This window comes from Cetorhinus maximus, chromosome 1 (genome assembly GCF_964194155.1).
Source record: "Cetorhinus maximus chromosome 1, sCetMax3.hap1.1, whole genome shotgun sequence".
Classification (NCBI taxonomy): Eukaryota; Metazoa; Chordata; class Chondrichthyes; order Lamniformes; family Cetorhinidae; genus Cetorhinus; species Cetorhinus maximus.
In genome coordinates this window covers 245,443,088-245,456,541 of record NC_135879.1, presented here as the reverse complement: position 1 = coordinate 245,456,541, position 13,454 = coordinate 245,443,088, and the positions used below count along the sequence as shown (strand labels likewise).

At 46.1% G+C, this 13,454-nt stretch overlaps 1 protein-coding gene across 1 annotated transcript in view; it reads right to left on the bottom strand.

Moving 5' to 3' along the window:
- Positions 1 to 12,573, bottom strand: part of LOC144688510 (uncharacterized) — a 45,906-nt gene extending 33,333 nt beyond the window's left edge. The window contains exons 1-2 of the mRNA XM_078555172.1: positions 11,484 to 12,573; positions 9,614 to 9,744 (exon numbers count right to left, since the gene is read on the bottom strand). Of these exons, the coding sequence (XP_078411298.1) occupies positions 9,614 to 9,744; positions 11,484 to 12,561 (1,209 nt within the window). The 5' untranslated portion in view covers positions 12,562 to 12,573. The remainder of the gene's footprint in view (positions 1 to 9,613; positions 9,745 to 11,483) is intronic.
- Positions 12,574 to 13,454: the final 881 nt, after the last annotated feature.

Here is a 13,454-nt window from a genome sequence, read left to right as displayed (position 1 = left end):
GAAAGTATTCTTTTCACAGGAGCTTAGGCCATGACTGTCAGTGGGAAAGTGATGATGAGGGGCCAGGGTAAAAGCCTGATTCAGTCCTTACTCATCACCTTACCAGCTGGGCTACACGCTGGCTGATCATCAGCAGCAGAGGCCAGGGCTGCCTTCTCCCACAACCAGCCCAGTGGCGCTGACATCAACCCATGTTACAGAAACAAGGAGGCCATTCGGCCTTTCAAGCCTGTTCCACCATCCAATAAAATCACGGCTGATCTTTAACTTAATTCCTTTAGAACACAAAAATCTATTGAGCTCTGTCTTCAATATATTCTATAACTTAGCATCCACCGTCCTCTGGAGGGGAGAATTCCAAAGATTCACAATCCTCTGGGTGAAGAAATTTCACTTCATCTCAGTCCTAAATGGCCAATCCTTTATCCTGAAGCCATATTCTAGATTCCCCAGCCTGGGGAAACATTTTTTTCAGCATCAATAACCATCAGGCCATGACCATCCCCAAAAAGAGAGAATCCAACCATCGCCCCTTGATGTTCAATGGGCATTAGCATCATTGAATCCCCCACTATCAACATCCTGGGGGTTACCATTGATCAGAAACTGAACTGGACTAGCCATATAAATACCGTGGCTATAACAGCAGCTCAGAGGCTGGGAATTGTGTGACGAGTAACTCACCTCCTAACTCCCCAAAGCCTGCCCACCATCTACAAGACACAATTCAGGAGTGTGATGGAATACTCCCCACTTGCCTGGATGAGTGCAGCTCCCACAACACTCAAGAAGCTTGACACCATCCAGGACAAAGCAGCCCATTTAATTAGCACCACATCCACAAATATTCACTCCCTCCACCACCAATGCACAGTAGCAGCAGTATTTACCATCTACAAGATGCACTACAGGAATTCACCAAGGCTCCTTAGACAGCACCTTCCAAACCCATGACCACTGCCATCTAGAAGGACAAGGGCAGCAGATAGATGGGAACACCACCACCTGGAAGTTCCCCTCCAAGTCACTCACCATCCTGACTTGGAAATATATCGTTGTTCATTCACTGTTGCTGGGTCAAAATCCTGGAACTCCCTCCCTAACAGCACTGTGGGTGTACCTACACCACAAGGACTGCAGCGGTTCAAGAAGGCAGCTCACCACCACCTTCTCAAGGGCAACTAGGGATGGGCAATGAATGCTGGCCCAGCCAGTGAAGCTCACATCCCATGAATGAATGAAACAAGAGTGGAAAACAGCTGCTAACAGTAAGTGTGTTGAGAGACATTTCTCTTGTCAGGTGTTAATTTTAAGTTTGTGTAAAGAATCAGTAAATAATACAGCAGAAAAGGAGGCCATTCAGCCCAACAAGCTGCACTAGCTCAACAAAAAATAATTCAGTTGGTCTCACTCACCTGTTCTTTCCTATAATCCTGGAATGTTTCTCCATTAAGTTTTTAACTTTTGAAGGTTTCTGTTGAAACTGTATCCACCACCCCATTGACAACTCATTTCAAATCCTAAACACTTTTTTTAAATGCAGCAAGTTTTCTTATGTCTACTCTGTCTGTTTTGTCAGTCCCCCTAAATCTGCAATCTCTGCATTGGAAACAGTTTCTCTTTATTTACTCACTGAAACCCTTCACCATTTTGAGCATCTCTAACAAATCTCACCTGAAACTTCTCTGCTTCTGGAGAACAACCCTAGCTCCTCAGGTCTCTCCAAGTTACTGTAATTCTTCAATCCGGGAACCATTCTGGTTCATCTTTTCTATACTCACTACAAAGCCTGCACATCATTCCAAAAGTGTGCTGCTTCGAATTGGTCACAATATTCCAGCTGGGGCTCAAACAGTTTTCTATATAGGGTTGGCATAACTTCTGGGCTTTTGTACTCTCTGCCTCTGTTTATTAAGCCCAGGATCCTCCTGTATGTTTTATAAACTGATTTATTAACCTGTCTTACCACCAGGAAGTACTTGTGCACAAACACCACTGATTCTCTCTGTCCTTGCATCTCCTTTGAAACTGTACCATTTAGTTTGCGCTGGGTCTCCTTATTCTTCCTATTATGCTATATCACTAAAACTTTGGCCACAGCGTTCTATCGAGTGTGTGAACAGCAAGTGTGTCGCAGAGTGTTGCATCAGGTTAATGCTAAGTATTTTATGAGCCATCTCACTATTAGGGTTTATCGGGTGTTCATTACCAACAGGTTTCTCAAAACTCCTGTGAACGAGAACTCCAGGCTTTGTATGGAGTGCACACCTGGGTTAACAATTCCTCCAGATTATAGCCACAACGCCACACTCACACGGCAAATGTGCAGGCTCCGCGCTCCGCAAGGGGGGGCAAGTACCCCTCCCCTCCCCTTATCCAACCGGATTCACTGCACAAAAATAAGCACAACACCAACCTCCAATCCATGCCAGTCAACTCAAACTGAAAGCATGCAGCACCCGGGAAGGAGACAGAGGAGCACCCAGTGGATAAACTGCATCCTCATGCATTTTCCACACACCACGTGTAGCCCATCCTCTCGGCTGTAACATACTTCATGGACCAGAGAGCAGTGGAGAAATTACACACCAGGGGGGTTTAAAAAGTTAAAGCAAAGCAACTTACACCCTGGCAGCCGCCACTGAAGGAGTCCGTGCCTGCAATAAAGAAACCTGAACTTGTGAATCTGGCTGAGTGCAGGGCATCTTCCAGGGTCCCGGCCTTATAAACCCCACCCAGTGGCCTGGTTTGGCAAGTCTACAGGAAGCTGCCTGCTGCAATGCCTGATTGTGCTGGGTTAACTGATCTCAGCTGGCATGAAGGGGTCAGGTTCTGCAATTTGTCTCAATGCCCCTGAGCCAAGGAGGTGAAAATCAACTTCCTGAGCATTAATCAGCTACTATTGTGACACTGCTGGAAAACAAAATGAGTGCGTGCGTGCGTGTGTGAGACAGTGAGTGTGTGCACATGCGTGTGAGCATATGTGAGCGTGTGCGCACGTGAGAGCATGTGTGTTTGTGTGAGCATGCGCACACATATGTGTAAGCACATGCTTTCAGGTATACAAAAACAAAAATAGCTGGAAAAACTCAGCAGGTCTGACAGCATCTCCGGAGAGGAATACAGTTAACATTTCGAGTCTGAATGACTCATCAGAGTCCTGAAGAACAGTCATACGGACTCGAAACGTTAACTGTGCTCCTCTCCACAGATGCTGTCAGACCTGCTGAGTTTTTCCAGCTATTTTTGTTTTTGTTTCAGATTTCCAGCATCTGCAGTATTTTGCTTTTATCTTAGTGTTCATGCCTACACGTGAGTGTACATGTGTATCTGCTCACATGGGCAGACATGTGTATATTTGTATAGATGTTATACATATATAATATATATACGCGGGTGCAGCATCTATTAATACATATTGAATATTTATACAGGCTTTAAAATAATTAGTTGGGGGAAGGGTTAAATTGAAGGGAAGTTTAAAAAATCCAAACTAAACGAGAGAGCAGAGGTGCAGGGTAGTGAAGAGGTGAACGATAATCAAAGTGTGACAGGAAGGGACAGAAAATATAAGCAGAAGGGTGCAGCAGAAATTAGAACCAGAATTAATTAGTAATAATGGTAAAAAGACAAAGCTTAAGGCTCTTTATCTGAATGCACGCAGCATTTGTAACAAGATAGATGAGTTGACGGCACAAATAGAAATAAATGGATATGACTTGATAGCTATTACAGAGACATGGTTGCAGGGTGACCAAGACTGGGAACTCAATATTCAAGGGTATTCAACATTCCGGAAAAATAGGCTAAAGAAAAAGGGGATGGGGTAGCTTTGTTAATAAAGGAAGGTATCAGTGCGTTGGTGAGTAGTGACATAGGTGCAATAGATCGAGATGTGGAATCAGTTTGGGTGGAAATAAGGAATAGCAAGGGGAAGAAGTCACAGGTGGGAGTCGCCTATAGGCCCCGAAGAGTTGCCTCACTGTAGGACAAAGTATAAATCGGGAAATAATGGAGGCGTGTAAGAAGGACGCTACAATTGTCATGGGTGATTTTAATCTGCATACTGACTGGACAAATCAGGTTGGCAGGGGTAACATGGAAGGCGAATTTGTAGAGTGCATCAGGGATTGTTTCTTAGAGCAATACATTGCAAGACCTACCAGGGAACAGGCTATTTTAGATCTAGAAATGTTTAATGAGGTGGGATTAATAAGAGATCTTGTAGTTAAGGATCCTCTGGGGGCAGCGATCACAACTTGGTAGAATTTCAAATTCAGTTTGAGGGTGAGCAACTCGGGTCTCAAACCAGTGTCCTCAACTTAAATAAGGGCAATTACAGGGGTATGAAGAAAGAATTGTCTAAAGCAGGCTGGGAAAATAGACTAAGGGGAAGGTCAGTGGATAGGTAGTGGCAGAATTTCAGTAGATATTTCATAACCCTCAGCAAAAATTTATCCTGGTCAAAGAGAAGGACTCGATGAGAAGGATGGACCACCTGTGGTTAACAAAGGCGGTCAAGGAGAGTATCCAATCAAAAAGTAAGGCATACAAAACGGCCGAAAACCAGTGGTAGGCCAGAGGATTGGGAATTTTTTAGGGTCCAGCAGCAGATGATTCAAAAGCTAATGAAGAGGGAGAAAATTGATTACGAAAGTAAATTGGCAAGAAATATAAAAACAAGCAGCAAGAGCTTCTATGGGTATATAAAAAAAGAGCAGCTAAAGTGAGCGTGGGACCCTTGGAGGATGCAACAGGAGAATTAATAACGAGGAACAGGGAGGTTGCAGATAATTTAAACCAATATTTTGCATCGGTCTTCATGGTGGGGGACACCATAAACATCCCTAAGATATCAGATAAGCAAGGAGCTAATGGGAGGGAAGATCTTGTAACAGTCTCTATCACGAGGGACAAAGTATTTGACAAACTAATGGGTCTAGAGGCAGACAAGTCGCCAGGACCTGATGGCCTGCAGCCAAGGGTTTTGAAGGAAGTGGCTGCAGAGATAGTGGAGGCATTGGTGGAAATATTCCAGAATTTACTGGATTCCGGGAGGGTCCCAGCAGATTGGAAAACCGCTAATGTGATGCCCCTGTTCAAGAAGAGAGGGAGACAAAAAGCAGGAAACTATAGGCCAGTCAGCCTAACATTGTCATTGGGAAAATGCCAGAGTTCATTGTTAAGCAAGAAATAGTAGGACATTTGGAAAAGCTTAAAGCAATCAAACAGAGTCAACATGGTTTTGTGAAAGGGAAATCATGTTTGACAAATTTGCTAGAGTTCTTTGAGGATATAACAAACAGAGTTGGTAAAGGGGAACCGGTAGATGTAATGTCTTTGGATTTCCAGAAGGCATTCTATAAGCTGCCACATAAAAGGTTATTGCACAAGATAAGAGCTCACAGTATTGGGGGTAATGTATTAGCATGGATTGAGGATTGGTTAACACACAGAAGACAGAGAGTTGGGATTGATGGGCCTTTTTCAGGTTGGATAGTGGAGTGCCACGAGGATCAGTCCTAGGGCCTCAATTATTTACCATCTATATTAATGACTTGGGTGGGGGCAGAGTGTAATGTATCCAAATTTGCTGACGATACAAAAATAGATGGGAGAGCATGTTGTGATGAGGACATAAGGAATCTGCAAGGGGAGAAAGACAGATTGAGTGAGTGGGCAAAAAGTGTGAGGTCATGCACTTTGGTATGAAAAATCAAAAGGCAGACTATTATTTAAATGGAGAGATACTCTAAAAAAAAGTGTAGCACTCAATTATCTAGGTGTTCTTGTGCATGAAACACAAAAAGTTAGCATGCAGGTGCAGCTAGTAATTAAGAAGGTAAATTTTGGCCTGTATTGCTAGGGGATTGGAATTTAAAAATAGGGAAGTCTTGTTACAACTGTACAGGGTGTTGGTGAGGCTGCACCTGGAGTACTGTGTACAGTTTTAGTCCCTGTATTTAAGAAAGGATATACTGGCATAGGAGGCAGTTCAAAAGAGATTCACTAGGCTGATTCCTGGGATGAAGGGGTTGACTTATCAAGAACAGCTAAACAGGCCTTTATTAGGCCTTAATTAGGCCTTTATTCATTAGAGTTTAGAAGAATGAGGGATGATCTCATTGAAACGTTAAAGATTCTGAGGGGGCTTGACAGGGCAGATGTTGAGAAGATGTTTCCACTAGTGGGGGAATCTCGAATTAGGGAACATAGTTACAGAATAAGGGGACACTCATTTAAAACTGAGATGTGAAGGAATTTCTTCTCTCTGAGGGTAATGAATGTCTGGAATTCTCTACCTCGGAGGGTTATGGAGGCTAGATCACTGAAAGTAGTTAAAGATAGATTTTTGAAATATCGGGGAGTTGAGAGTTATGAGGAGCTGGCACGAAAGAGGAGTTGAGGCCTGGGGCAGGATCAGCCATGATCTTATTGAATGGCAGGGCAGGCTTGAGGGGCCAAATGGCCTACTCCTGCTCCTATTTCTTATGTTCTTATGAACATCTTTCATCCGTACATCCAAAAATCAAACACATCAAAAAAACCAAATGTTTGCTGAACGGCTAAGCAGTTAATTTGTACGTTAATAAAGCAATGTAATATTATGTTAAAGGTGTAATAAGTGTAACAGATAAGGAATAGGGTGCGTGAGAGTTGGCAAATGGAGAAACAACCTAGTATTTATAGACACAAAAACAAAAATAGCTGGAAAAACTCAGCAGGTCTGACAGCATCTGCGGAGAGGAATACAGTTAACGTTTCAAGTCCGTATGACTCTTTATCAGAACTGAAGAACCTGCTGAAGAGTCATTCGGACTCGAAACGTTAACTGCGCTCCCCTCCACAGATGCTGTCAGACCTGCTGAGTTTTTCCAGCTATTTTTGTTTATGTTTCAGATTTCCAGCATCCGCAGTATTTTGCTTTTATCCTAGTATTTATAGGCTATAGTTAGCCTAGGCTTGGGCTATTGGAAGATAAAAGCAAAATACTGTGGCTGCTGGAAATGTGAAATAAAAACAGAAAAAGCTGGAAAATCTCAGCAGGGCTGGCAGCATCTGTGAAGAGAGAAACAGTGTTAACGTTTCGAGTCCAATGTGACTTCCTCAGGGCTCTGAATTTTAGCTGTGTTTTTCTCTCCACAGATCGATGCTGCCAGACCTGCTGAGATTTTCCAGCCTTTTCTGTTTTTATCTTAGGATATTGTAATGTAAGTAGACGTGGGCCAACCGTGTATACGGTAGATCCGAAAGTGTCTGAAAACTGAAATACAATCGGCCTCAAAGGTTTTGGCTATAGGATACTCGGCCTGTATATGGCTGTGTTTGAATGCGCATGTGTATGTTTGTGTGTGCCTGCGCACATATATACAGGTATATTTGTCTGCATGTGTATCTTTGTGTGCATGTAAAAATATATTTGTACATATGTGCATGAATATGTGCACGTGTACATAACTGTGCATGTGCGTTTATAGCAGTGTGGATATTTGTATGCATGTGTGGATAGTTGCATGCACAAGTGCACATATTCCTGCCTGCATGTGCTTGCAGTGTGACCTTATGATTGTGCACATATATTTGCATGCATGTATGTATAAATTGAACAAGGGCCAAGCAAGCTTGGATATAATGCTTTTCATTGTCCATTCAAGGTTGAATCAAAGTGCCCCTGGATGAGTAAACATGAGGAAATCACAGGTATTAAACACTATAAAATACCGGTTAGCAGAGATTCTACTCTGAAAAGGAACTGATAGCAGGTTAGGAACAGAAAACTTGCACTTGCATAGCGCCTTTAAAGAGGAAAAAACATTCCAAGGCGCTCCACCAAGCTGTGAAGGGAAAAGGGCGCTGAGCCAAAGGGCGAGAAATTAGGGGGGATGACCAAAAGCATAATCAAAGAGGTTGTTTCTAAGGGGTTGTCAAGGTAGAGTTTTTATTTCATTCATTTATGGGATGTGAACACCACCAGCCAGGCCAGCATTTAACACCCAGCCCTAATTGCCCTTATGGCCAATAAAGGGAGTGGCGAATGGAGCAGCGAAGGAGTTTGGAGGAGACATTGCAAAGCATGAGGCCGAGGTGATTGATAGCACAACTGCTGGGAGTGGGGCAAAAAGAGGGGGCAAAGTCAGTCAGGAGAATGCAGTGGTTTCTAGGGGTGTGGGATGGGTGGGTAAAGCAGGATAAGGTCACCGAGATAGGGAGGGGCAAGGCTGTCGAATTAAAGAGTGAACATAATTAGATAGCACAGGTTTTAGACTGAACATATCACGGGTTACAAACTGATGAATTTGTGCAAACTGAATAGTTTATACCGCAGCTGAATAATTGATACTCTCAATAAGAATAGCAAGCACAAATTATACGGAGTTGAAGCAGATGGAATAGAGGGTTAGAAACAGAGTGGAAACAGACAGAAAAGAGGAGAGAGGCTGAAAGGCGTAAAAGGAGTTGAAACAGACAGAGACTACCCCAGCAGAAACTGAACCTTACCCTCATGCAGTGAATTGTAACGTTGGTCCTTGTTAATGTAAACAATCTTGAGACTTTGTCTACATATAATTATGCAAGTCTTCCATTGGTCAGCTCTGAGGGCAGGAGACAGGCCCAGACTTGTTGCTTTCTGTTTACTAACAGTTACCCTAACACCAACAAGCTTATAATCAATGGATTCAGGGCCTTGCGTGGGTCAGAGTAATATCACAGGCAGAAAACTCCTATTTATTCCACCCTGGCTTCATTCCCTTTGATAATGAGCAGAACAAAGGGCAGAATGAGCGTTACAATGTCAGCAACAGTTCCATCAGTCCATTCGCACTCACTGACACAAGCAGCTTAGGAGAAAAGAAGTCCTCGTCCGAATATTGATGACTAGTTCTCGCCACATAATTAAAGAACTGATTTTTTTCTCCAACACACCTAAACACAGACTGCAGACAGCTCATGTCATTTCCAGCAGCCAGTGTCAAAATCAAATACTGCGAGAACTGGAATATTATGGGGTTAGATACAGAGTAAAGCTCCCTCTACACTGTCCCCATCAAACACTCCCAGGGCAGGTACAGCTCGGGCTTAGATACAGAGTAAAGCTCCCTCTGCACTGTCCCATCAAACACTCCATGGACAGGTACAGCACGGGGTTAGATACAGAGTAAAGCTCCCTCTACACTGTCCCCATCAAACACTCCCAGGACAGGGACAGCACGGAGTTAGATACAGAGTAAAGCTCCCTCTACACTGTCCCCATCAAACACTCCCAGGACAGGTACAGCACAGGGTTAGATACAGGGTAAAGCTCCCTCTACACTGTCCCATCAAACACTCCCAGGACAGGTACAGCACGGGATTAGATACAGAGTAAACTCCCTCTCTACTGTCCCATCAAACACTCCCAGGACAGGTACAGCACGGGGTTAGATACAGAGTAAAGCTCCCTCTACACTGTCCCATCAAACACTCCCAGGACAGGTACAGCACGGGGTTAGATACAGAGTAAAGCTCCCTCTACACTGTCCCATCAAACACTCCCAGGACAGGTATAACACAGGACAGGCCAACATCAGACAACAAACCAGGTCTACAGATAAAAGCACTTTCTCAACCATACCTGAGGGTGGATGAAATTTTTGGACGTTTGAAGTAATTCTGCTTTGATTTCTTCAATCTTCCTCCTGTCCTCTTCATCCAGGATTGTGAGTGGGTCAGGAGGCGGCATTGACAGCTTCATCTGTTCCTCATCTAGATCAAAAGGTTAGGTGGTCAGATTCTGCTCACTGTGGCCCTCAGAGACCGAGTACATTGTGACTCTTGGGTACAGCATCTGGCCGTTTTTTTACTCTGAGACTGGGTGGCTGAGAGGCCCCATTTTTTGCAGCACTGTAATTTCTCGTGTTCCCACACACTGAGGTGGGGAGTATGGTATTTTCCACATTGTGAGTTAAGGGATACTCCAGCAGAGCAGCAGTCCATTTAGCTCATCAGCTTTCTCTCCATGTTAGTTTGATTCAATCCTCTGTTCACTCACCATTGTCTTTCAATGTTCCTCTTTCACAAATCAACCTCCTTTAACTGTCTCATCAAACACTCCCAGGACAGGTACAGCAAGGGGTAAGATACAGAGTAAAGCTCCCTCTACACTGTCCCCATCAAACACTCCCAGGACAGGTACAGCACGGGGTTAGATACAGAGTAAAGCTCCCTCTACACCGTCCACATCAAACACTCCCAGGACAGGTACAGTACGGGGTTAGATACAGAGTAAAGCTCCCTCTACATTGTCTCCATCAAACACTCCCAGGGCAGAAAGAGCACAGGGTTAAATACAGATAAAGCTCCCTCTACACTGTCCGCATCAAACACTCCCAGGACAGGTACAGCATGGGGTGAGATACAGAGTAAAGCTCCCTCCACACTGTCCGCATCAAATACTCCATGGGCAGCTACAGCACGGGTTAGATACAGAGTCAAGCTCCCTCTACACTATCCCCATCAAACACTCCCAGGACAGGTACAGCACGGGGATAGATACAGAGTAAAGCTCCCTCTACACTATCCCCATCAAATACTCCCAGGACAGGTGCAGCATGGGGTTAGATACAGAGTAAAGCTCACTCTACACTGTCCCCATCAAACACTCCCAGGACAGGTACAGCACGGGGTTAGATACAGAGTAAAGCTCGCTCTATACTGTCCCCATCAAACGCTCCCAGGACAGGTACAGCACGGGGTTAGATATAGAGTAAAGCTCGTTCTACACTGTTCCCATCAAACACTCCCAGGACATGTGCAGCATGGGGTTAGATACAGAGTAAAGCTCACTCTACACTGTCTCCATCAAACACTCCCAGGGCAGAAAGAGCACAGGGTTAAATACAGATAAAGCTCCCTCCACACTGTCCGCATCAAATACTCCATGGGCAGGTACAGCATGGGTTAGATACAGAGTAAAGCTCGCTCTACTCTGTCCGTATCAAACACTCCCAGGGCAGGTACAGCACGGGGTTAGATACAGGGTAAAGCTCCCTCTACACTGTCCCCATCAAACACTCCCAAGGAAGGTACAGCAAGGGGTTAGATACAGAGTAAAGCTCCCTCTACACTGTCCCCATCAAACACTCCCAGGACAGGTACAGCACGGGGTTAGATACAGAGTAAAGCTCCCTCTACACTGTCCCCATCAAACACTCCCAGGACAGGTACAGCACGGGGTTAGATACAGAGTAAAGCTCCCTCTACATTGTCCCCATCAAACACTCCCAGGACAGGTACAGCACGGGGTTAGATACAGAGTAAAGCTCCCTCTACATTGTCCCCATCAAACACTCCCAGGACAGGTACAGCACGGGGTTAGATACAGAGTAAAGCTCCCTCTACATTGTCCCCATCAAACACTCCCAGGACAGACTGTTTTCCGGCGAGGACAATATAAACAGGAAGGGGATATGAGGATCGTCAAGGCTGCTTGCTGGTTCTCTCACCATGTGTTCTGTGTTTCACTTTGTCTGCTGCCCTGGTGGGAATGCTTTCCCGTGTTGCAGTGCTCCGGTCTCGGAGCAGGTTGGATACTCGTACAGCCAGCGAGTCAGTGCTGCTGTCTTCATCAAGATCTCCATCTCTGCTGCTGTTGGCACTGAGCGCATGGGCCCTCTCAGGCTGGCTGGCAAATTGGGGAGCAGATGGGGATGCTAGTGGTTTAGAGGCAGTCAGGTTGATGGTCTTGGAGGTGGTTCTGGAAAACTCCGCTGTGGCCGGCCTGCCAGCGGTGGCCCCGCTGCACCCCTCAGGTTCGGCTCTGTCCGCACGGGGAACGAAAGCTGGTTGTGTTGCCCTTTCTCCACTTGCAGTTGACGCTTGTCTCTCGAGGGGCTCTTGCCACTGCCACTCCCCCTCCCCTGGGAGTGAGCGCGCACTACGGCTGGTATTCCCGATGGTGGGAGGTGTCCTGTGGCCTAGGTCCTCTCCTGTCCTGGGACCCTCTCCAAACAGGCTGTTGGACTGTGGGCTTGTGACTGTCCACCGAGATAGGAACTCTCTCTCTTCCTCCTTCGCCGGGGTCACTGCCTCGTCCTTATTGGAGCCCAGCTTCTCTGGAATAAAGTCTGTGGCGACGGAGCCCTGCCGGTTGGTCGGAGGAGTTCCTGTTTCACCTAGCAGCTTCCGAATCTCACTTAGGGTCTTCAGGCCGATGAGTTCATCCTCATGCCAGGGAGTATCGTCACGGTGGAGGTGAGAGCGGCCACAGCTCTGGGTGCCAAGCGAGAAAGCCTCCACCCCCTCTCCAGTCAGTAGGAGGCCGGCTGCAGGAGATGCAGCAGGCACTCGCCTGCTGCCTGGGGAGGAGCAGAGTGGCCTGGGGTCATGGGCAACCACATTGGCGGCGCTTTCCAAACTGTGCAAAGACTGTCCAAACGTCCTGGACAGAGACTTGGAGTTCAGGCCCGACGCCACATTCAGGATTGGTTTTTCTTCCCCTTCAGGCGAGTCCTTCAGGGCCGGCTGGGTGTGGGCTGGGAGCTGGGTGGAGAAGTCTAGCTGTCTGGTGACAGAAGGATACATAGTGCCGCACTGGTTGACTGTGGCCATCCCCGGAGACAGCGGGGAACGAATCAGGGTGTCCTGGCCCCTGTCACAGCCATTGGCAATGGACGTGCTGTGGGTCAGAGTATCAGAATTGAAGCTGCATCTCGAAACATGATCCAACGAAGAGAGCTCTGTAATTTAAATAAGTCAGCATCAGGAATTAACAGCATCCAAAAATCACAGTCTGTTCATGAAACACATGGAAAATCAGGACACTTTATTTTTCAGAAAATAGGAGTGTAAAATTTGATCTATTTCTCCTGCTGGCTGGGAGCGAGGCCTCATGTAAAACTGAGCAGCCATATAGACAAGCTTGGGCCCTGGTCCAGGATCCACCTGAGCAAGGACAACATGTGGTAAAGTAGCATTTCCATCCGGGAAAAGTGAGTCATTTATTCATTCCCCGGATGTGGCCATCACTGGAAAATCGAAAAATTATTGACCATCCCTATCGGAAATTAATGTTGACCTTCAGGGCGATGCAGACATCACATGAATCAAAAATAAGCGACTCAAATGACAACAGGCACTTAAACCTCACTCCCAACTGAACACAGACGCTCCAAGCTCACTCCCCACTGAACACAGACGCTCCAACCACACTCCCCACTGAACACAGACGCTCCAACCACACTCCCCACTGAACACAGACGCTCCAACCTCACTCCCCACTGAACACAGACGCTCCAACCTCACCCCCCACTGAACACAGACGCTCCAATCTCACTCCCCACTGAACACAGACGCTCCAACCACACTCCCCACTGAACACAGACGCTCCAACCTCACGACCCACTGAACACAGACGCACCAACCACACTCCCCACTGAACACAGACGCTCCAACCTCACGACCCACTGAACACAGAC